This window comes from Arvicanthis niloticus, chromosome 30, assembly GCF_011762505.2.
Source record: "Arvicanthis niloticus isolate mArvNil1 chromosome 30, mArvNil1.pat.X, whole genome shotgun sequence".
NCBI classification, from domain to species: domain Eukaryota; kingdom Metazoa; phylum Chordata; class Mammalia; order Rodentia; family Muridae; genus Arvicanthis; species Arvicanthis niloticus.
The window spans coordinates 23,606,552-23,628,696 of NC_133438.1; the positions used below are offsets into that span (position 1 = coordinate 23,606,552).

The 22,145-nt window shown below is 43.8% G+C and overlaps 1 protein-coding gene across 1 annotated transcript; it reads right to left on the reverse strand.

Annotated features, from left to right (window-relative positions):
* Positions 1 to 16,034: 16,034 nt before the first annotated feature.
* Tcf21 (transcription factor 21) lies at positions 16,035 to 18,880 on the reverse strand. The gene is made up of 2 exons (XM_076928112.1): positions 18,216 to 18,880; positions 16,035 to 16,585 (listed from the first exon to the last, which is right to left on the reverse strand). Exons 1-2 carry the CDS (start codon positions 18,663 to 18,665, stop codon positions 16,496 to 16,498), a joined length of 540 nt encoding a protein of 179 aa, XP_076784227.1. The 5' UTR covers positions 18,666 to 18,880; the 3' UTR covers positions 16,035 to 16,495.
* Between the last annotated feature and the right edge of the window lie 3,265 nt (positions 18,881 to 22,145).

Here is a 22,145-nt window from a genome sequence, read left to right on the forward strand (position 1 = left end):
TTTATGAAGTCACAGTTATTCTAATACATAAATCACACAAAGACCCAACAAAAAAAAAAAGAGAGAACTTCAGACCAATTTAGCTTATGGACATTGACACAAAATTATTCAATAAAATTCTAGCAAACTGAATCCAAGAACACATCAAAAACATCAACTCACCATGATCAAGTAGGCTTCATCCCAGGGCTGCAGGGATGTTTCAATATACAAAAATCTATCAATGTAATCTACCATATAAACAAACTAAAGGAAAAAACCCACATGATCATTTCGTTAGATGCTGAAAACTTTCTTAGCAAAATCCAACACCCCTTCATGTTAAAGTCTTAGAGAGATCAGGAATTCAACAAGTAAATGGAGAGAAACTTGAAACAATTCCAGTAAAATCAGGGACTAGACAAAGCTGCCTACTCTGTATCTATTTAATACAGTGCTTGAATTTCTAGCTAGAGCAATGAGACAACAAAACGGCAAAGGAAGAAGTCAAGATATCACTATTTGAGGGTGATATGATAGTATATATAAGCAACCCCAAAAATTCTAGCAGAGATCTCCTACAGCTGATAAACAACTTCAGCAAAGTTAGATGGATATAAAACTAACTCAGTGGCCTTCCTTTATACAAATGATAAGTGGGCAGAGAAAGAAACTAGGGAAAAACACCCTTTACAATAGCCATAAATAATATAAAATATTTTGGTGTAACTCTAACCAAGAAGTGAAAGACCTATATGACAAGAACTTCAAATCCCTAAAAAGTGAAATTGAAGAAGACCTCAGAAGATGGAAAGATCTCCCATGCTCATGGATGAGCAGGATTAACTTAATGAAAATGGCCATCGTACCAAAAGCAACCTACAGATTCAATGCAATACTCATCAAAATACCAACACAAGTTTTTAAAGACATTGAAAGAGCAATTTTCAACTTCATATGGAAAAACAAAACAAAAAACAAAACAAAACAAAACAAAACAAAACAAAACAAAACAAAACAAAAAAAACCAGAATAGCCAAAACCAATTCTGAACAATAAAAGAACTTCTGGAGGAATCACCACCCCTGACCTCAAGCTGTACTACAGAGCAAAAGTTATAAAAACTGTATGGTATAGGTACAGAGACAGACAGGTTGATCAATGGAATAGAATAGAAGACCCAGAAATAAACCACACACCTATGAACACTTGATTTTTGACAAAAAAGCCAAAACCATACAGTGAACAAAAGAAGCATCTTCAATAAATGGTGCTGGTCTACCTGGAAGTCTGCATGCAGAACAGTGCAAATAGATCCATATTTATCACCCTGCACAAAGCTCAAGTCCAAGTGAATCAAGGACTTGGATGGACTGAACCTAACAGAAGAAAACCTGAGAAATAGCCTTGAGCCCATTGGCACAGGAGAAAATTTCCTGAACAGAACACCCATGGCTCAGGTTCTAAGATCAACAATTGATAAATGGGACCTCTTGAAACTGAAAAGCTTCTGTAAGGCAAAGAACACTTTCAACAGGACAAAGCAGCAATCTTCAGATTGGAAAAAGATCTTCATTAACCCTACATCTGACAGAAGGCTAAAATCCAAAATATATCAAGAATTTAAGAAGTTAGACTCTAGAGAACCAAACAACCTAATTAAAAATGGGGTACAGAGCTAAATAGACAATTCTTAACAGAGGAATCTCAAATGGCTGAGGAGCACTTAAAGAAATGTTCAACATCCTTAGTCATTAGGGAAATGCAAATCAAAATACCCCTGAGATTCTACCCTACATCAATCAGAATGGCTAAAATAAAAAACTCAAGCAACAGCATGTGCTGGTGAGGATGTGGAGAAAACGGAACACTCCTCCCTTTCGGGTGGAATTGCAAACTTGTACAACTAGTCTAGAAATCTGGCAGTTCCTCTGAAAATTGGAAATAGCTCCACCTGAAGATCCAGCTATACTGCTCCTGGGCATATACCCAGAAGATCACCAAATCTCAAGGGCACATGCTCTACTATGTTTATAGCAGCCTTATTTGTAATAGCTAGGAACTGGAAGCAACCCAGATGTCTCACAACTGAAGAATGGATGCAGAAAATGTGGTTCATTTATACAATGGGATATTATTCAGCTATTAAAAACAAGGATATCATGAATTTTGCAGGCAAATGGATGGAACTAGAAAATATCATCCTGAGTGAGGTAACCCAGACCCAAAAGAACATGCTTGGTATGCCTAACTTTTTTTGGAATCTAGCTTTTTAAAATTCTTTATATATTTTGGATATTAGCCTTCTGTCAGATGTAGGGTTAATGCAGATCTTTTTCCAATCTGTAGGTTGCTGTTTTGTCCTATTGATAGTGTCCTTTGCCTTACAGAAGCCTTTCAATTTCATGAGGTGTCCCATTTGTCAATTGTTGATCTTAGAACCTGAGCCATCGGTGTTCTGTTCAGAAAGTTTTCTCCTGTGCCAATGGGCTCAAGGCTCTTTCCCATGTCTTCTCTTATTAGGTTCAGTGTATCCAGTTTTATGTTGAGGTCTTTAACAAAGAAGTTAAACGAGAAGGAGAGCCCAAGTAAAGATGCTTAAATCCCACTTTGACAGGGAAACAAAATAGTCATGGGAGGCAGAGGGAAGGAGCAATCTGGGTGGGAGAGGGGAAAAGAAGGGGGATGGGGGGGGCAGGATCAGGTATAGGGAGAGACAGGAGAGAATCCAAGAGGGCCAGGAAAATGAATATAGAAATATGCACTCACCCAAGGGGGTGGGGGATAATCTTTAAGAAGTTCCAGAGAGGGGCTGGAGAGATGGCTCATGGGTAAGAGCACTGACTGCTCTTCCAGAGGTCTTGAGTTCAATTCCCAGCAACCACATAGTGGCTCACAACCATCTGTAATGGGATCTGATGCCCTCTTCTGGTGTGTCTGAAGACAGTGACAATGTACTCACATACATAAAATAAATAAATCTAAAAAATATATATAAAATAAATAATTAAAAAAAAACCCAAAGTTCTATAGACCAGGGATGATGGGTGAGGCTGCCAGGACTCAATGCAGGTAGCCTTAGCTGAATTGCCCAACAGTAGGAATATGGAACCTGAAGAGATCCCCTTCAGTAGTCAGATAGGACCCCCAGTGGAGGGATGGAGACATCAAACTACATACAAAATTTTGACCCAAAACGCTCCTGTCTAAAAGAAATGTAGGAACAAAAATGGACCAGAGACTGAAGGAATGGCCAACCAGGATCCATCCCATGGGTGGTCACCAAACCCTGACAATATTACTTATGTTATTCTGTGCTTGCAAATAGCCTTGCATGGCTGTCCTCTGAGAGGCATTACCAGCAGCTGACTGAGAGAGGTGCAGATACTTACAGATAAGCATTTGACTGAAGTCTGGGACCCCTATGGAAGAGTTAGGGAAAGGACTGAAGGAACTGAAGTGGATTACAACCCCATAGGAAGACCAACAGTGTCAACTAACCTCGACCCCTGGGAGCACCTTGAGACTAAACCACCAACCAAAGGTCATCCATGGGCTGGTCTGAGGCCCCTGGCACCTGTGTAGCAGAGGGCTACTTTGTCTGGCCTCAGTGGGAAAGGATTGCCTAATTGTGTAGAGACTTGATGCCTTAGGATTGGGGGATACCTAGGGAGTGGACCCTCTCATAGGTGGAGGGGATAGGGGATGGGGGAAGAACTCTGTGAGGAGGTGCTAGGAAGAGGGCAGCATTTGGGATATAAATAAATAATTAATAAAAACTCAAACACAAAACAAAACAATCATCCCATCTGGAACCCACTGCTGCTGATAATCACTTTCAGTGAAGTAGCTGATACAAAATTAATACACAAAAATCAGTAGCCCTCCTTTATACAAATGACAAATAGACTGAGAAAGAAACCAGGAAAACAACACCTTTCACAATATCCTCAAATAATTTATCTAGGGGTAACTCTAACCAAGCCAGTGAAAGACTTGTATGGGGTAATGGTTTAGGAGGTTTCACAGTGACCCTTAATAAAAATTTCCTATTCTGGTTTTGTCTTTATGGTGTCTGACTATCTGACATCCTTTGGCCACACTATGGGGTCTTCCTTGTAAATATTTTCCTAGTCCTTTCCCAGGAATATATCCTTGCTTTTTCATACCCTGAACTGGTTGGGTTGTGAGAACAGCTCCCATGTTGTTAAGTACATCTCAACCCCATAAATTAACGGGGAGATGTTCCAAGACAAATGGTTGAAACCATCCTTCATGTCCTTCCTCATCTTGCCATTTTAAGCTCTTACTACTCTTGAGGGGTGCGGCAGCTGTGTCCACTTCCTGAAAGGTGGAAGAGGACCTATCCAGGTGCCACCTACTAGGCCAAGATGTTTTAGATATCACAGGAGTATCTGCACCAGTATCCAGAATTCTTAGCATAGGCTTTCCATCAACCCAAAGGGTAAGAGTAGGGTGATCCTTGAGGGTAGAAACCCAGAAGGCGGCAGTCCCTGTGGATCCAAATCCTTCATCATCTCTAGTATCCTTAATTTTAGCATGTTTAGTGGGTAACTGCGGCAAGAGAACTAGCTGAGCAATTCTATCTCCCTGGGAAATAACTACAACTCCCTTATCCATAGTAACCATAATTTTAATCTCTCCAGTAAAATCTGAGTCTATCACTTCTGGAAGGATCCTAATTCCCTTCAACAAGGCACTGCTGTGTCCTAGGAGAAGGCCTACACTCCCTGAAGGGATGGGGCCATACACTTCAGTACCTAATATTTGAGGGTTCATTTGAGGTGTCAATACTGCTCTGGTGGAGGAGTGGAGGTCCAATCCTGTGCTTCCTGGGGTACCTCTGACACGGTCTTTGACATATAGGGGTTGTTTTGAGGCACAAACCGAACTGGAGTAGGAGTAATAGTGGTATTCATGGCTCCGTACACTTTGGTCTGTGGGCCCTGGAGCGGGCCCCTCTGCCCGTTTCCTGAAGTGGTGAGAGGGCGGCCATCAGCGTCTGATTTTGACCTGCATTCATTACCCCAATGATGGCCTTTTCAACAATGAGAGCACAGGCCAGGACCCATAATCCCCCTGTTCCCTGGACAATCCCTCTTAAAATGCCCACCTCCAAAGCAAGTTTTATTTTTGCTAGATCCTTTTTTTGCATGGCAGCTGCGAGTACTTGTCCCATAACAAAATTTCCATCAATTTCCTTGCAAACTCTAATGTAATCATTTAAGGTTTTTGATCTATGTGGTCTAATGGCATCTCTACTCCACTTATTAGCATTTTCGAAGGCTAATTGTTTTACTACAGGCATGGCGGTATCAGCATCCCCAACTATTCTGCTAACTGGAGTACTTTATTCACAAATTTTTCGAAGGGCTCATAGGGTTCTTGGACCACCTTGGATAGTTGACCTCTAGCTGCCTTATTAGGCAAGGCTTTCCAGGCTCTAATGGCTGTAGTGACAATTTGGGCATAAACAGCAGAATCATAATGAATCTGGTGATGGAGACCAGCGTATTGTCCTGATCCGGTTAGCATTTCCAGGTTTCTCTGGGGCTGCCCTGCCTGTGCATTTAATGTTGCTAAGCTAATGCATTGCCCTGATATTCTCCCCTCCACAGTAAATAGTCTACCCCAATCATGCTGCACGGCATAGTTGTTACCAATCTCCTGGTGTTAAATTAAAGGTGCTATAGGACTCAAAAATTGCCAAAATAAAGGGTGCCAAGGCCCCACAGGAGGAAACTGCTTCTTTAAGGCTCTTTAATTCCTTAAAAGACAAAGGCACATGCTGCATAAGGCATTTGCCCATGGTTATTGGGGTGAGAGATTTCCACTACAGGGTAAGCATAATTGGAACCTGCTTTAGAAAAAATATCACATCCTTCCGCTACCCACCAATCCTTCAGGGAGCATTTATCATCTGCTGGAGGAGCAGTGGCCTCCATAGAGTCCACAAAAGGGTTTTTACTAGGTGGTTGCTCTTCTTTCCAATCCGCTCCCTTTTGGACCTTGCATTTCTTTAATCTTTTCTTTAAATTCGCTATTTCCTTTTCTAAAGTCTCTTCCTCATCCTCAGAGCTGGAGCTATTCTCTGCCTCATACAAAGATTTCTTACCTGCATCATCCTGTGCCAATATTCGTAGGAAGGAACTCATGGTCCCCATGACGCGATCAAAACTCACACTCATGTAGTGCTACTTTCAGTTTGATTCCGTGCCACTTCTCCAATACATTCCACTCATTGCACTGGCTGGCCAGCTTCTTCCAGGAACAATCCCACCAGGTTCTCCTCTCTTTCCTGATCTCGGTGGGACCTCCACTTGACAGCTCCTGTGTTGCCACAGAACTGAGCTCGGTCATAGACCTGGGGGATTAAAGAAAGGCTTAGACTTGGGTCATCCATTATAAGAGAATGCCAATGCCTTTACTGGGCAGGTTCAATACCCAAGCCAGGGAAGGAAAAACACAAACTCAGGGAAAAAAACAGGAACTCAACTGGGGGGGGGGGGCAATAGGATATCAAGTGTAAATTCCCTTCCTGAGGCACCATGCCTTAATCAGGATGTTTTGATCTTAGAGGAACCTCAGGATGTTACTTAGTAGACAGCAGCACATGGAAAGTCTCAGCCAGGGCATGGCAGCCCTTCGGGGTCCTACAGATCTCATGGAGGTATTTCCTTAACTGAGGCTCATTTCTCTCTGATAACTCTAACTTGTGTCAAATTGACATGAAAAACCAGACAGTATGTGGAATAAGAGTATGTGGGGGCAGGGACCCTCAGTATTCTACATGCATAAGTGTGAGTTCCTATGTAACTTTGGGAATCCAACTTATCCATTTCTAGTGAAAATGAAATTGTGTACGGCCATTATGAAAATTAATGTGGCCATTCCTCAGGATGATGGGAATCAACCTACCTAAAGATCCACCTATACTACTATTGAACATACACCCAAAGGCTGCTTCATCCTACCACAGAGACACTTGCCCCACCATGTACATAGCTGCTCTATGCATAATACCCAGAAATTGAAAATGACCTCAATGTTCTTCAACAAAAGAACAATGGGTAAAGAAACTGTACATTTAAGCAACAGAGTGTTATTTAGACATTAAAAAAAAGAGTGATGACATCTTAAAATTGGTAGGTAAATAAATGGAATTAGAAAAAAAATTATCCTGAGTGAGGGATCTCAGGCACAGAAAGAGAAACACAGTATGTATTCACTTATATGTGGCTGTTAGCTGTTTGGTCAATGGTAACCAAGCTATAATCCATGGAACCACAGAGGTTCTGTGTGAAGTAAGACTAGGGGTGGGAGCAGATAGATTTCCTAGGAGACTGAATAGAATAGGTAGTCCTGGATGGATGGGGCAGGGACTGGAACAGGGGGATCAAGTTGGAAAAGAGGGGATTGGGAAATGAGGGAGAGAATATGGGAAGAGATGGTTAGATATAAGGGGCATTTGAGAAGCTGTATGGAAACCAAACACGGTGGAAGTGTTCATATTTACATATACATATTCATACACATATACCTCATACACACACACTTATATATACACACACATGCACACACAAAAGAAGGCAATATAAATGAAATTGAAAAATAATAGGGAAGAGTCCCAAATGGCTGTCTCTTGTCACCAAATGAAGCTTTTGGTATTAGGATTGTGTTGCATCTAACTGAGTTGTTGACCAAAGGGAGCCTCCAAACAACTCAGGCTGTGGCCAAGACGGTTGGCTATTCCCCTCAAACTGATGACAAGACCCCACTGTTGAAGACAACACCTACATAGCTCATTGTACATGAAGATGCTGTGGATTTGGTTTATCGTTTGTATCATGTTAATTGGATTCCCGAAATTACACAGGAATTCACACTTCTGCGTGTAGAACACTGAAGGTCCCTGCCCCCAGTTGGCTTTGATTGGTAAATAAAGTTTCCAGCTGCCAATGGCTGGGCAGAAAGACAGAGGCATGACTTTTAGAATTTTCCAGGCCAAAAAGAGAGAGAGAGAGAGAGAGAGAGAGAGAGAGAGAGAGAGAGAGAGAGAGAGAAGTAAAAGAAAGAAGAAGGTGCAATGCCAGGGAAGGAGAAAGTACTCCAGGCCTGGGAAGTGTAAGACAGACAGGGAGATTGCCCAACATGTAAGAGTTGGGGATAGGGGCCCAGGAGGGCTGCAGGCCTGAGTCTAGGATAGCAAAGATTGAATATGGATTTTAGTAAGTAATAATTCAGGAGTATCGGAGGTGGGCACTAACAATATGGAAATAACAAAATGGGAGTGGCCCAGACATTGAGGAGATTAAGGCATATTAAAATAGAAGGCTGGGTGTGTGTGTCTTTCATTCAGGAATCCAGAGTGTTAGGGTGGGTAGTGAGAAACATGGGCTCAGCTGCCAGGGAGGCTAGGATGGATTAATCAACTACCACTAAATGGAGATGTTGAGCTGGTGCCTCAATAGGGCCTTTATTCCTATGTGGTAGCATCTTTGTTGGAGGAAGGCACCCTGCATGGTTCCATAAGAAAAGTGTAAGCATCAGCCCAGCCACAAACCGTTTGATCTACAATCATGTGCTACCTGCAAGACATGCTAGGGTAATGGAGGCACAAAGCTTGTGGGAGTGACCAACCAACCAACCAACCAACCAACCAACCAATATATTCCGACTGAGGTATACCAGACACAGCTGGACAGATAGCTTAGCGTTTTAAGAGTAGAGGACCCAGGTTTGGTTCCTAGCACCCACATCAGGTGACTAGTAACGACTCTTAAATTCATTTTGGAGGATCTGGTATCCTCAGACCTCCAAGAATACGTTCATGCATAAGGTACACATAAACTCACACAGGTACACATGAATACATATAAATAATAAAAATAAACCAATGAAATCCTGAGAGAGAGAATAAATACTTATGCCTGTTTCAAAAATTCACATTCAAGGTGTACGTAGCAGATGGCAAAGTCTACAATGGAATCTTGTAGTATTGAGGCCACAGACAGCAATGCAAACAAACTTGGATGATCTAAGATAATTAGAAGGAGACGGTTAGCTAGCACAGAAAATGGGGTTGTAGAGAAGGAGATGTTGAAGATTGGCAGAGGGAGCAGAGCTCCAAAGAGGGCTTGAACCTTCTAACTGTTCACTTCCCTAAGACCTGATTTCTGCTTTGCCATGAGATGCTGACCAGAAATTGCTGGCATCATCTGCGAAGTACTTCATTTCCTTTTGATATGAATCAGCTCTGGAGAACCAAATGACCCCCGCAGATCCGAAACTTTCCTAGGTTTAGAAATGTCTTGGGTTCCTTGTTGGAGAAAGCAATTGTGTGGCATAATAAATGTAAATAGGTATTTTTGTCATTGTTGTGGTTCCTGGTCTAACAGCTTTAAGACTCTTGAAACTTCTTGGGCAGTACTTTATTTTTTTTTTAAGGCAGAGTCTCCAAACAGATTGGTCTCTAACTCATCATGTAGCCAAAGGTGGCCCTTGAACTTCTGATTCTCCTGCCTCTCCCTACAGAGTAAGTAAGGCATGGCTTCCAGCAACTGTACCTAGCTATGTCTTTTTGTATGTTGGTAAAATGACTTGTAGCTAGAGTCCTTCAGAAACTTTAGGGTAGCTTCTGGTTGTTTGTCTGATGTGCTAGTCTTGGAGTCGGGGTTAAGAACTCTTCCTATCCTGCCCTCCTACCCCTCTGCCCCAGGAAAGGGTTGGAGACTGCGCTCATCATCATTGGCCAATTACTTAATCAATCTTAGTTACACACCTTCAAAAAATCTCTAAGATTATAGACCTGGGAAGATTCCAGAGCAGGGAACACTGTTATGTAGTATACTCAAACTCCATGTAGACAGACACTCTTACACCCAGGACCTCTCCCTTGTACCTCACCTGGGTTTTCACCTGCAACCTTTATAGTAAATTAGTTAGACAAAAGCAAATGGTGTCCTGCATAAGAGAACCATTATGGCAAATTCTCAAGTCTGAGGAAGGGGTTATGGGAAACTTTGGTTTACAGACTGTGAGTCAGAGATTTGGCATCTGAAATGGAAAAAAAAAAAAAAAAAAAAAAAAAAAAAAAAAAAAAAGTGGGACTCGTGGGGTCTGATGCTGACTTTAGGATGATGGTGTGAAACTTAAAATTACTGAACATTCACTCAATTCAGAGTCTGAAATATTAGTTTATCACACACTTGGTGTCAGGAGGATTATGAGTATATAGAAGAATTTTTTTTTTGGAAGAAAAAGTTGTAAAGCAAAGGGTTTTGTGCCGGGGATGAATGCTTGAAAAAAAGATTTAAGGGTAGCAGAAGCTTTGGATATTCACAGAAGCCACAGAAGAATAAGAAGAAGGAGAAGGAGAAGGAGAAGGAGAAGGAGAAGGAGAAGGAGAAGGAGAAGGAGAAGGAGAAGGAGAAGGAGCAGGAGAAAAGAAGGAGAAGGAGAAGGAGAAGGAGAAGGAGAAGGAGAAGGAGAAGGAGAAGGAGAAGGAGAAGGAGAAGGAGAAGGAGAAGAGAAGGAGAAGAGAAGGAGAAGGAGAAGAAGAGGAGGAGAAGAAGAGGAGGAGGAGGAGGAGGAGGAGGAAGAGGAGGAAGAGGAGGAAGAAGAAGAAGAAGAAGAAGAAGAAGAAGAAGAAGAAGAAGAAGAAGAAGAAGAAGAAGAAGAAGAAGAAGAAGGAGAAGAAAACTATAGATGAGATTCTTTAGTAAATGACCAGATGTGTCTAGAGGGGGCTTGCTTCTCAATGACTACAGAATGCTGAGAGATGCACACTTCAAAGTCACCATGCTTATTGTGGCCTCACAGTACATAGTGTTATAAAGTACTGTGGACCAGTGTCTCTGGTTAATACTCTTTCAACATGCTTGCTTTCACTACGGATTTAGTTTTTTTTTTTTGTTTTTTTTTTTTTTTTTTTTTTTTTTTTTTATGGAACAAGTGACTGTTAATAATGAAGCACTGTACTACATTACCAAATTCTAAATTAAAATGTGAATATATTTGAGCCAGTCTTTGATTAGAGGTGCAGCATGATATTTATTAACAGACACCCATGTCTCCAAGAAGCACACCCTTTGAGCGATTACCTGTGCATGGCACTATGCTAAGTGCTGGGAGAAGGCAGGAGACCAGCCATGTACAGTCAGTCCCTGCTCTCACAGAACTAGTAGAGATGGAAACAACACACTGAGCAGAGAAATCACCTCTTCTTGAGGTGATGGCCACTAGATTATGGAGGCAAGGGTGGAATTCGCTGTAGATAAAATGGGAAATTCTCAAGGAAGAAGAGAGTGCCGAGGGTATTTCTTTATTGCATTCTTAGTGACTTAGTCCAATTTAAGCATCTCAAAAATTTAATAGTCATCTTTGATTTCCTATACAATTAGGGGACACCAATACCATTCTTTCAGGTACTTTTGTGAGTTTTCAAATAGCTGGTCAATGATTTTTTTTTTTTTTCATTTTGAAATAGGGTCTCTGTATTGTGCAGCTCTGAACTTGCTATGTAGACCAGACCAGCCTGGCCTCAAACTACAAAGATACAGCCGCCTCTGAGTCCCAAGTGCTGGGGTTGGGATTTAAGCACCCGACTCTCACTCTCACGTTTGTAGTTTAAAGTCCAGAAAAAGGCAGAAACAGGCTGAGTATCTCTCATGTATTTGATGTCTTTTTACCAGAGCAATTACTGATCTGCCTATTTTACAGATCGGAGATTAAAGATCCTGCAGGGTTTAGGATTCTAGCCAAGAACCCAGCTAATGTTCTCCCCCCCCCCCCCGCCCCATTAAAACAGAACAAGGTTTATGTGGGCAACAAATTATTTTCTTTTTCTTCTATAGTTAGACCATCTTTTAAGCTAATAAAATCCAATATGGAAACTGGAGAAAGATAGAACACAATCTAGTGATGACATCCCTGCCTCTTCTGTTTGGTTCCATCACAAACATCTTCCTTAGTTTTTCTTTGTCACAGTCCTGCACCTGTCTTTAAGACTTAAGAATAGTTTAATCCTAGGATCATTCTTTTCAGTTTCTCTTTTGTTCCCCACATTTCTAAGAATAATGATGTCCTTTTTGAATCAATACTTAATGAGATCTCAGGCCCTAGGGCGGGTGCTGGGTACAAAACCAAGTCAGGTATTTTAACTCCGCTGCTGTTCTGAAAGGTGTTTCTCACAGCCTTTCCTATCCTTTCTCCTCCCTCAACACTGTTGCTGGGTGAGGAAGGATTCTGGAGCTGGTCCTGGGTTAGTTAATTGGGAGGCTGGAGGCTGGATTCAGGGCTGAAGATCATAGAATGTGTTGAGACAAGATGCCAGGAGGAAGCCAAAGGGCTGGAGAGTGCTGCCTTTGGTTCTGACAATTTCTAATTTGAAAGAAGGTTGAAGGCCCTGCTCTCGCTTTGTGTTCTTTTGTGCAATAGTAACCCAGAACTTTCCCTGGACTGAGTCTCTGCTTGCGGGTGAGTCCAAACAGGGCACAGTTTCCCCAACACCACACGGCTAAAGGAGGGCTGTGCGGTCTCTCAGGCTGGGGACCCAAGTCTCCTTCACCTCCTGTTAACTTCCTTAAACCCGCGATGGCTTTTCCCTCCTCCCTCTCTCCTCCCTTCGCTCTCCAGCAGCGGCAGCGGCAGCGGCAGCGGCAGCGGCAGCGGCAGCGGCAGCGCTCATCCCACGCCCACCCTCAGCCCAGGCTTCAGTCCTTGCACTCAAGCATAGTTCTACTTCCTGAAGCAAAGGGCTGTGAGGGCGACTCTTTCTCATCCCAGAGAGGCAGAAATCTGCAGCTCTGAGATTGAGTTGAGGAAATCTCTTGTATGAGTTATGAGTCCAGGGTGCCCAGAGTTCTTTCCTGCTTAGGAGTCTAAGGGGTCCAGTAATACCCTGGTCTCTAATCTACACAGGGTTTTGATTCATCGATTAATAACTAGAATTTATCTTTTAGGGCACAAGATGAATGCCCACGCAATCAGTCCACATCCCTAGAACAGAACCAATCTCATGTTTTCTGACGGTGAGCGACTTCTATGCTGACACTTGGGTGCATTTACCCTAGAGGGAGTAGCAAACTGAATCAAAGTAGCGCTGGAAACTCTCTAACACTCTCTCTCTCTCTCTCTCTCTCTCTCTCTCTCTCTCTCTCTCTCTCTCTCTCTTCCCCCCCCTTAACCTTTTTGTTCTCCCAATTATGCATCTCAAACCGTGGTTCTCAAACCGACCCCAGACCAGCAGCAGAAACATCACATACAAACCTGTGACCCTAGACCTCCAGATTCAGTCTCTATGGAGGCTAGAGACTCAGAAAAACAGCTTTGGCATAACAGTCGCCCTGGGTGGTGTTCTCTAAGGAGTGGAGATGACATATATAAAACTAGTAAACACCAGTGCTCTGTTTATTATTGCTTTTTGGAGTAAGTCTTTGATTTGAGAGTGGGCACACCTGCTAAAAGCACACTGAATTGCTTGTAAAATTTGTAAGTCCTACAAGCAATGGCAGAGAGAGGGAGGGAGATAGAAAAGGAGGGAGGGAGGGGAAAGGTGTCATTGCTGCCACATTCTGTATCTGTGTCTGAGAACTCAGACTTTTGGAAACACCTCATTTTTCTCCTAGGTAGCTATAGTAATTTGGTCATTTGCCTGGCCCCTTTTGAAAGTGTTTTCGCTAAGATACTTTTTAATAGCGTAAAAGTCACGTGACACTCCTCATTCCCCCACCTGCTTCCAGCTCAATTGGCTTGGGGCGAAGGTATCCACTACTCCTGCTTTGCAACCACATATTAAATTGTGGCACAGGAACCTAGACTGGGTACCAGGCAGCCAGGGAGCTGCAGACTTTGGGGAAGATGTGAGAAGAGGAGCAGCAAGGAGAAAGGGGGAGCATGCGAACATGGTGAAGGTGGTCAGGTGGAAGGGGCACTGGCCAAGAGATGCTTTGGCGGCTGGGAGTTGGTAAGAGAAAAAGGAGGAGGAACGGAGGGAGGGAGGGACAGAAGGAGGGAAGGAGAGAGGAAAGGAGAGGCAGAGAGAGAGAGAGAGAGAGAGAGAGAGAGAGAGAGAGAGAGAGAGAGAGAGAGAGAGAGCTTTTCGGAATTTTCCATTTTGTAGGAGGCATTTCAGTAGACAGCTTTATGCAAATTCAGAGAACACCAGAGGGAGGTGGGAACGTAAGAGGGGCCAACATCGCTTTGAAGAGACACATTTTAGACCATACAATCAAAGGACCATCCCCACCGCATTAAAAACACCGAGCTTCCTTTCAGTTTGGGTATAGTGTAGCTAGTCACCTGCCAACTCATTCAAGTACTCGATATTTATTTGCTGTATCCGGTCTTTCACAAATAGGTCACACACATTATAATTTCATTGAGCAGGATTAAATCCTGGACAGTGACTGGGGAAAACACAAATCCAACTATTACTAGCATTATCGTCATCTTTACTTGTAAGGAAGAGAAAACAGGATCTGGCCCTCTTAGGAAACAGCCCCGTGTGGAGCCAGGACTTTGGTTTCTCATGACCTTTCTCTTCAAGCCAAGGCTTCAGATTATAAGTAGGATGAACAAAGACTTTAAAATCGTGTATGTCTTCTGTTTATAACAGTGAAGAAAAAACCTCTATGGGGCCGCCCGCGCAGAGTGCTCAGAACGTCAAGAATTTACTTGGTTTGTAAAAAAACATGACTAGAAAGTTGGGAATTTTTCTGGGCTAACTGCAGCCTGATTCACGTTGGTGACACTAACCTTCTTTTCCCCAGAATCCCTGGGTTGGTCCTAGCGAAGGCCCTGCCCTGTCTCTCAGATGGAAGGGAAGGCGGGTGTGAGTATGAGCAGGTGTCACCACCTTGAGTTGAATTGAACGCTTGAAAGTCAACTTGGGATCGCTAAGAGGCGTCGCCGGACGCCTTGAAATTCATCCAGTGTAAGTGTGCAAACGACACGGATCAAGAGTCACTGGACAGCGGAGTTTGCACCTTGGGCCCGATGACTTCTCAGCCGGAATAAGCCCCTGGAATAGGTGTTTCCCCGGAAGACCTCACGGAAGGCTCCGCCCCGCGTGGTCTTTACGGTGGGCTGGAGATCCGATTAGAAGTTATCCTAACCAGGTACCAAAAGCAGCTAAGAAATAAAGAGGGAAGGGGGTGAGGGGCGTCGAAAAGAAAGAGCAAGCGAAGCGGAAGTTTCAAGGCCTCTGAGAGGGATAACAGTATAAATAACCGAGGGCGTCTTGTAAACACTGCGGTCATAACCCCGAACATTAAACAGCCGCGGTGGCATCTGGCGCATCGCCGGCGGGCTGCGCTGGGGCAGAGGCAGCAGGGTCCCAGGCTCCTCCGCCTCGCTTCTCTGTTTATCTCAACTTAATCTTCCCCTCTGTGCTGTTCCTCAGTCTGGAAGATGTTTAAGTTACGACCCGGCCCGCGGGAAGTCTTGGCGGGAGCTTAACGCAAGGGGTAACCGCACCCGAAAAGCAGGCACGCTCATTTACTGTTGCAACTAATTAATTGCCAGTTAGTAACACTCAAATATCTTGCTGCATTTGGAATTCACATGTAGCTCCAATCCCTTCTTCACTGGGTTGCAAGCAGCGTTTTGAGATTTTTTTTTGTTTTGTTTTGTTTTTTGTTTTTCTGTTTTTTTTTTTTTTTTTTCCGGATCCTCAGATACTACACTTGATCTTAGCCAAAAGGCCGGATCCTCAGAACAGGCACACTTTAAATAGTAGAGAATCGAATTTTCTTTTTCTTCGTTGTCCTCACTGAAAAACTGTAATCCTGCTTATTCTCTATTTACAGATATTGTATCTTTAGTAAGCTTAAAATAACTGGGAAGAACTCTTCTCATTTTCAGTAGGAAACATGACTTGTCTTTTCCCAGTTGGAATCAGAGTTCTCTCTCTCTAGGAGTTTGGGCTAAATGTTAAAATAACTACTTTTAATCATTAAATGTCCCCATGAATTCCATTGTTGTTCACAAGTTTTTAAAAAAGAAATCACACCAATGCCCAGGCACTTTTTTTTTTTTAGCAATATAAAGAAAGATTTATTTTCGGAAGTAGCAAAACCTGTTTGAAAAAAATATATTTCTTTGAGTGACTTATTTTATAAATGTGACTGTCAAAGTCAGCTATTCTATGATCTACATTTTACAACATATTGTACAAAAGATACACATTGATAGGCTCTTATTATCTATTTATATATAATATATATAATTACATATTGCACTTGGACCAGCCAGGCTCGCAGTCATTCATGGCAGAAGTTAATCAAGTTAAATAGACGGGAATCTGTAAGTACAGTTGGTCTCCTTTGGTTTGGAAACGAATCTCCTCGTCGCAGTTAAGTGTTCTTGTGGGGTGGGATGGGGTGAGGAGCGATGCAAGGAGGCAGCAAAGACGGGAAGGGCAGGAAAGGGCAGGACAGGGGTCGTCACCCTGCTGCCCTTGAAGCGCACGGTTCCCAGACTCGCACCTCCACGGTCAGGATGCAGTGGTTCCACACAAACGGCTCGCGGTCACCACTTCTTTCAGGTCACTCTCGGGTTTGCCGGCCACCATAAAGGGCCATGTCTGCAAGAGAGAAGAGGGTGGAGGGGGTTAAGTAGACTTGGACATGGGGAGGGGTCGGTGGTGCAGAGTCCTAGTTGCAGGAGGCGGCGCGTGCAGGCGGGCTAGGACCATGGAGGCCACGGGTATTAGCTTACTAGGTGTATTAGCGCCTTGCAGGGAAATGCAAGCAGCCCCAGGTAATGGTGGTGGTAGAGGTGGAGGTAGTGGGCTTTTAAAACAGGGGCAAAACAAGTCTCCTTCTGGGTTCTAACTGGAACCTTAAAAACAAGCCCAGGCTCAGCTCTGAAGCAGATGTTCCTTCCAGTAGTCTTAGGAGGGCAGGAAGGAAGGACCCTGGCCCTAACTACCCCACTGCTTGTCTGTAGAGGCTCTGGTCCAGCATCCTGACCTTTACTGACTTCCACTTATCTCCCAGTGCAATCCTAGCCAGGATCACAATTTTAAGTTAGTACTACCCCCGAAGGGGGTGTGCACTTATGAAAGACACAGGGACATTTTATTTGAGATTCTCCTACTAGTAAGAAAGCAAAGCTTGCCCCTTTCCTTTCTTCTTCCTTTCTCCGGGCTGTTAGATAACAAAATACATTCAAGTTTTTGTTTTTAATATTTAAAGTTGAAGGTAGCAGCAATTATAAATGTTCTAATCAATAATCTCATTCTAGTTTTAGATCGTAAAGAATGCTACTTATTACAACACCACCACCACGACCAAACCTTTTTATTTGGAAGGAAAATATTTTTCCTAATGCTAATGTTTTAGCTTCCCCTCCCCCAATTCTTGAGGCCAGCTGAGGGAGAACACAATTCAAACCTCTTTGAAAGTGCTGGCCAGAGGGATATCCACTCCTTATCATATGTAAACAAAAGTCCTAGTAAGGTGATGGTTTTCTTTAGCGCCTGCACGGTTTAAAATGAAATCAAACGAAAGAGGAAGTTTAAAACAACCTGAAACACTAAAACACCTCTGAGAAAAATCGGTTCAGTAATCAGCATTTGCTTTTCACAAATTAGGCTCATTCATTGTGACTGGTAGGATCCGGTGGCTGTTATATTATCCAGTACACTAAGACCTGAGCGGATTTCCTGATTGCCCGTTGACAGTGGCTGGAATTTCTAGGATTTAAAATGGTAATCTACCGTAGTCAAGCACTGAATATTTAAGTAGCTGGGGGGGGGGGAAGGGATTTGCATGGACAGTTATGGAGGTGGAGGAAAATAAATATGTCTGCATTTAATAGTCCTAAATATGGGGGTGGGGGAGAGAACGGCTTTGGATGTTTACAAGAGTCGGAGAGGGAATTCAAGGTTTGCTCTTAGCTAAAAGAGGCATAGTAAGATAAGTCTTCTGGGTGCCTAGCATATTGTCAGTTTCACGACAGCGGAAATGGCGCTGGCACCCTGGGCGGGGGATCCCTGGTCTTTGCTAACTGAATACCCTGGAATCCCTTAATGGAGTGCCACGTCAAACGCTGGCACAAATCACTCGCGGGCTCGCGGACGCTCAGTGCAAAGAGCCAGGGCCCTGCGTGAAGGCCCCGCGGAGGTCCCCAGAGATGCTAGGGAGGGGGTTGCTAGGTGTCACGCGCTCGCCCGTGTTCCCAGGCCCAGCCAGAGGTGCGGAAGGACTCACCAGGTTGACTGGGTGAATGTAACCGTTCTGGTACTTGTCGTTGGCCAGGATCTGCCTCAAGTGCGCGATGTAGCTGGACGCCAGCCTGAGAGTGTCCAGCTTGGAGAGTTTGGTGTCCGGGGGCACCCAGGGCAGGGTGGTCTTGAGCCTGGAGAAGGCCTTGCTCAGCACCCGCATGCGGGCCCGCTCGCGCGCATTGGCAGCATTGCGCTGGACCTGCTTGCCCTCCTGGCTGACCCCGCTCAGGGGGCTTTTCTTGGTGGGCGCCTTCCTCCTCTTGCCCAGGCCACCGCGACCCTTCTGTGGAGACCCGTTCTCACAGTTGGAACCCTCCTCGGTGCTCTCGTTGGAAGTTCCAAACTCCTTGTTGGAGTCCACTTTCAGGGAGTCACAGTCCAACATCTCCACCTCTTGAAGGTCTTCTACATCGCTGAGAGAGCCAGTGGACATGTTTAGAGAGGAGGTGGAGGGAGGGAGGGAGAGAGAGAGACGCTAAAACGAAAGGGTCCCTAAAGTATGGAGCTGGGTTGGGTTTTGAGGTGGGAGCCTTGTGTCACAGCTTGCCCTTCGCAGAGTCCTGCAAAACGACCACAAGCGATCCCACGACAGGGAAACCAGTGCCCTATCTCCTCACCCCTGAAGTCTTGGCCTTAACAGAGAGTGAAAGAGCGCCGAGGAATTTGGTGGACACTAGGAATTTATCTGGGGAATAGAGAGGCGGATCCATGCAGCCCAGGGGAGGGGCCTGCCAGGCCCAGCAGATTTCCTAGACCCCTTTCACAAGCACAGGAGACTTTACGCAGACCTGGGCTTCCAGCAATCTATTGCAACATGCATGTACCGAATTCGTCTTCCACTCAAGCCAAGGAGGAGTAAGTCCTACTTAGAAGCCCTTGCCGAGGCTCATTTCCTAAGGCCCCTTTCCTCTGAGGGAATCCCAACTGATTGTTACTGGGAACTCAGAGAAAGGGCCAGATCCTTTGCTCTTAGTGGGCCTTTCTCCCTAAAACATCTCACAGTTACTCTTCCTCTCAAGAAATAACAATTAAAATCCAAGGCCCCTTGTTAATACCGCCTAAGACCACAGGGCTTTACCAAGATTGCATTACCATGTACTGGACAATATCGCAGTCATAGGTCGTATCTGTCACGAGGAGGACAGGCTTATTTTACGGAACCAAATGTCTGAAAAGAAAATGCGGATCACTGGGCCGATTTTTCTTCCCAGATGCACTTTACTGTTTAAAATTTACCTGAGGTAAATTGAGAAGGGAAGTGCTAGAGAGAAATTACAGGAGAAAAGGAAGGAAGGGAGAGGCAGAGAGGGAGGGAAGGAGGAAGGGAGGGAAAATAAGAAAAAGAAACCCATTAACATCTAGTCACTTTGAAGGTATCAGGGAACGGCTAGTGAATAGGAACATACTTGACAATTGAACACACACACACACACACACACACACACACACACCATACATATAATTAACGGGATGGGTAGGGTATGAGAGAGGTCACATGAATTTGTGAAACATATTTTGCTAGCTGAGAATCTTTTTCCAGTGAGATGAAATTAATTTCTCTCAGGTCTTAAAAGAGTCTGTGGCTGTTGGAGGTGTTTCTGCCTCACACCTTTGGTAAAGACTGTACATTTCCTTCTTATGCATTCTTTCTCTTCTCCCATCCTCTGGGCTACTAGGGTTCCTCATGGAGAGCTGACTTAATAAAACACAAAACAGGACGGTGGCTTTGAAGAAACGATGTTTTCCATCCTTAATTTCAGATGGAACTGTCTTTCTCAGGGAATGATAGTCTGCTGGGGGTGGGGGATGGTAGGAAGAAAAGCAAAGGGAACTGGAACCCAAGGACTGAATGAAGGGTGTGCCAAGAAACCAGGAGATGAGGTGGGTCTTTTTTTTTTTTTAAACGTCAGATTTTGTTGCCTTACAATTAGACACTGAGGATGGGGGCAGGAGCTAAGAAAAACTCTCAGTGGCCGACTTGATTTGGAGCCTATGCCCCTCTGTTACACTCAGATATGGGTCTCTAATCCAGCCTCTGCTGGGAATTCACTAACCTCTAAGATTTTGTTTTGTTAGCAGAGATCTGTTTGCTTTCCCCCTATGCTGTAAACTAAACAGATTGTCAGCAAATCGGTCTCTATTAATGAAGTAGTGAACCTTCTACTCGCCCCCATAATATCTTTCTTGAGGACCCAAAATTTGTTAATCACCAGTGTGGAGATTTATGAGCTCTTATTTTCTGTTGTTTGTGCAGGTGGAGATTTAAATGACCACATCTACTCCCGAGATTTATTGCAAGAGTGATTGATGTTATAAACCAGGAAAGGACTCTTCCCACAGCAGGGATGACAGAAATATCAAGTTGAAGTTGCCTTTGTCTTCATGCACAAGTGACTCAGTACTACAACATAGACAGCTTTAAGAGAACACCCAGCAGGCTTGCTAGATGGCTCCCTGCTGATTTCCAAACCAACTTTCCTTGATTTGCCTAGTTATCTTTTTTATCAGTCAGTAATACGTGAAAATGCCTAACTTCCTAACTTTTAGACTGAAGAACTATATGAGAATGGGCCAGCATCTGTTGTGGAGAGAGAGAGAGAGAGAGAGAGAGAGAGAGAGAGAGAGAGAGAGAGAGAGAGAGAGAACTGAGACATCTGCAAAATGGTCACAAGTCTCCTAATGAGGTGATGATAAAGACTATTGATTGAAGCCTTATTACATACCAGATTGCTAAAATGTGGAGATTTTTATTTTCCTTCTCAGAGCCCTTCCCCTATGTTCTTTCATCCTTTTGTGTGGTGGGCGACAGAGCCAGCCACAGAAATGCACACATTCCTCTGAAGACTGCTGCTGTTTCTTCTGTTTTGCTCTGTTTTGTTTTTCAGTGTTGGAAACTTACGACTAACAGTCTCTGGAAAGGAGTGCAGCAAGTCTTTATCATAACCTAGTTTTCATGGCTGCAATTAATTTTTCTTTATAGCAATGTAAGCAGTAATTAAGTCTCTTGTTCATTTATCTCCCGGTGATATACCCGGGCTGGGAAGGAATACTGGATTGTTTGTTAATGAGGCTTGAGATACTCTGAATATTTGCCATAACTGACCACCAGTTTGGGGATACGATGTGAAGATGCGAAGAAGGCTGCTGGTTAAGCTATCTTGGTGCCAAATTCTGAAAAAAGAAACTTAATAATACTTCTTTTTTTCCCCCACTTTAATTTTGTATCTATCTCTGTTAATAAACATTGAGGGACAGATGGGTGGGAAAAAGTGAATGATGGCTGGATTCCACTGAGCAAATCAGTTAGGCTGTAACCTAAGCTCTGCCAAATTCCCCCCAAATATAAACTATATTCTGTGAGAAGAAAAGCACTTTGAGGAAGCTAATTAACCCTTACAATAACTGGAGGGCTGCTTTGAATGTGGTCATTTTGCTGCAATAACCAAAGAAGACTCACGGTTTGAACACAGGAGGTAGATTCATCCTTACCTGGCTTTTAAACCACGGTTCACATAGGCATCTGGCCAGTTTATTGTGTCCTTCTAACAAGCTGTTTTGCTAGGAAGGCTGTCTTTGAGAGATCTTAGTGCTAAGGGAAATTTATTTGCAGAAGTTGTACTGTGAAGCTCGGCTGTGGAATGTGTGCTAGCACGTCATCCTGCTTCACCAGCCCGTGCACCTTCAGAAAGTTCATACTGAGTCCCTTGCATTTAGATGATTTGCTTCTGCTTCTTTCTTCTTCTTCTTCTTCTTCTTCTTCTTCTTCTTCTTCTTCTTCTTCTTCTTCTTCTTCTTCTTCTTCTTCTTCTTCTTCTTCTTCTTCTTCTTCTCCTTCTCCTTCTCCTTCTCCTTCTCCTTCTCCTTCTCCTTCTCCTTCTCCTTCTCCTTCTCCTTCTCCTTCTCCTTCTCCTTC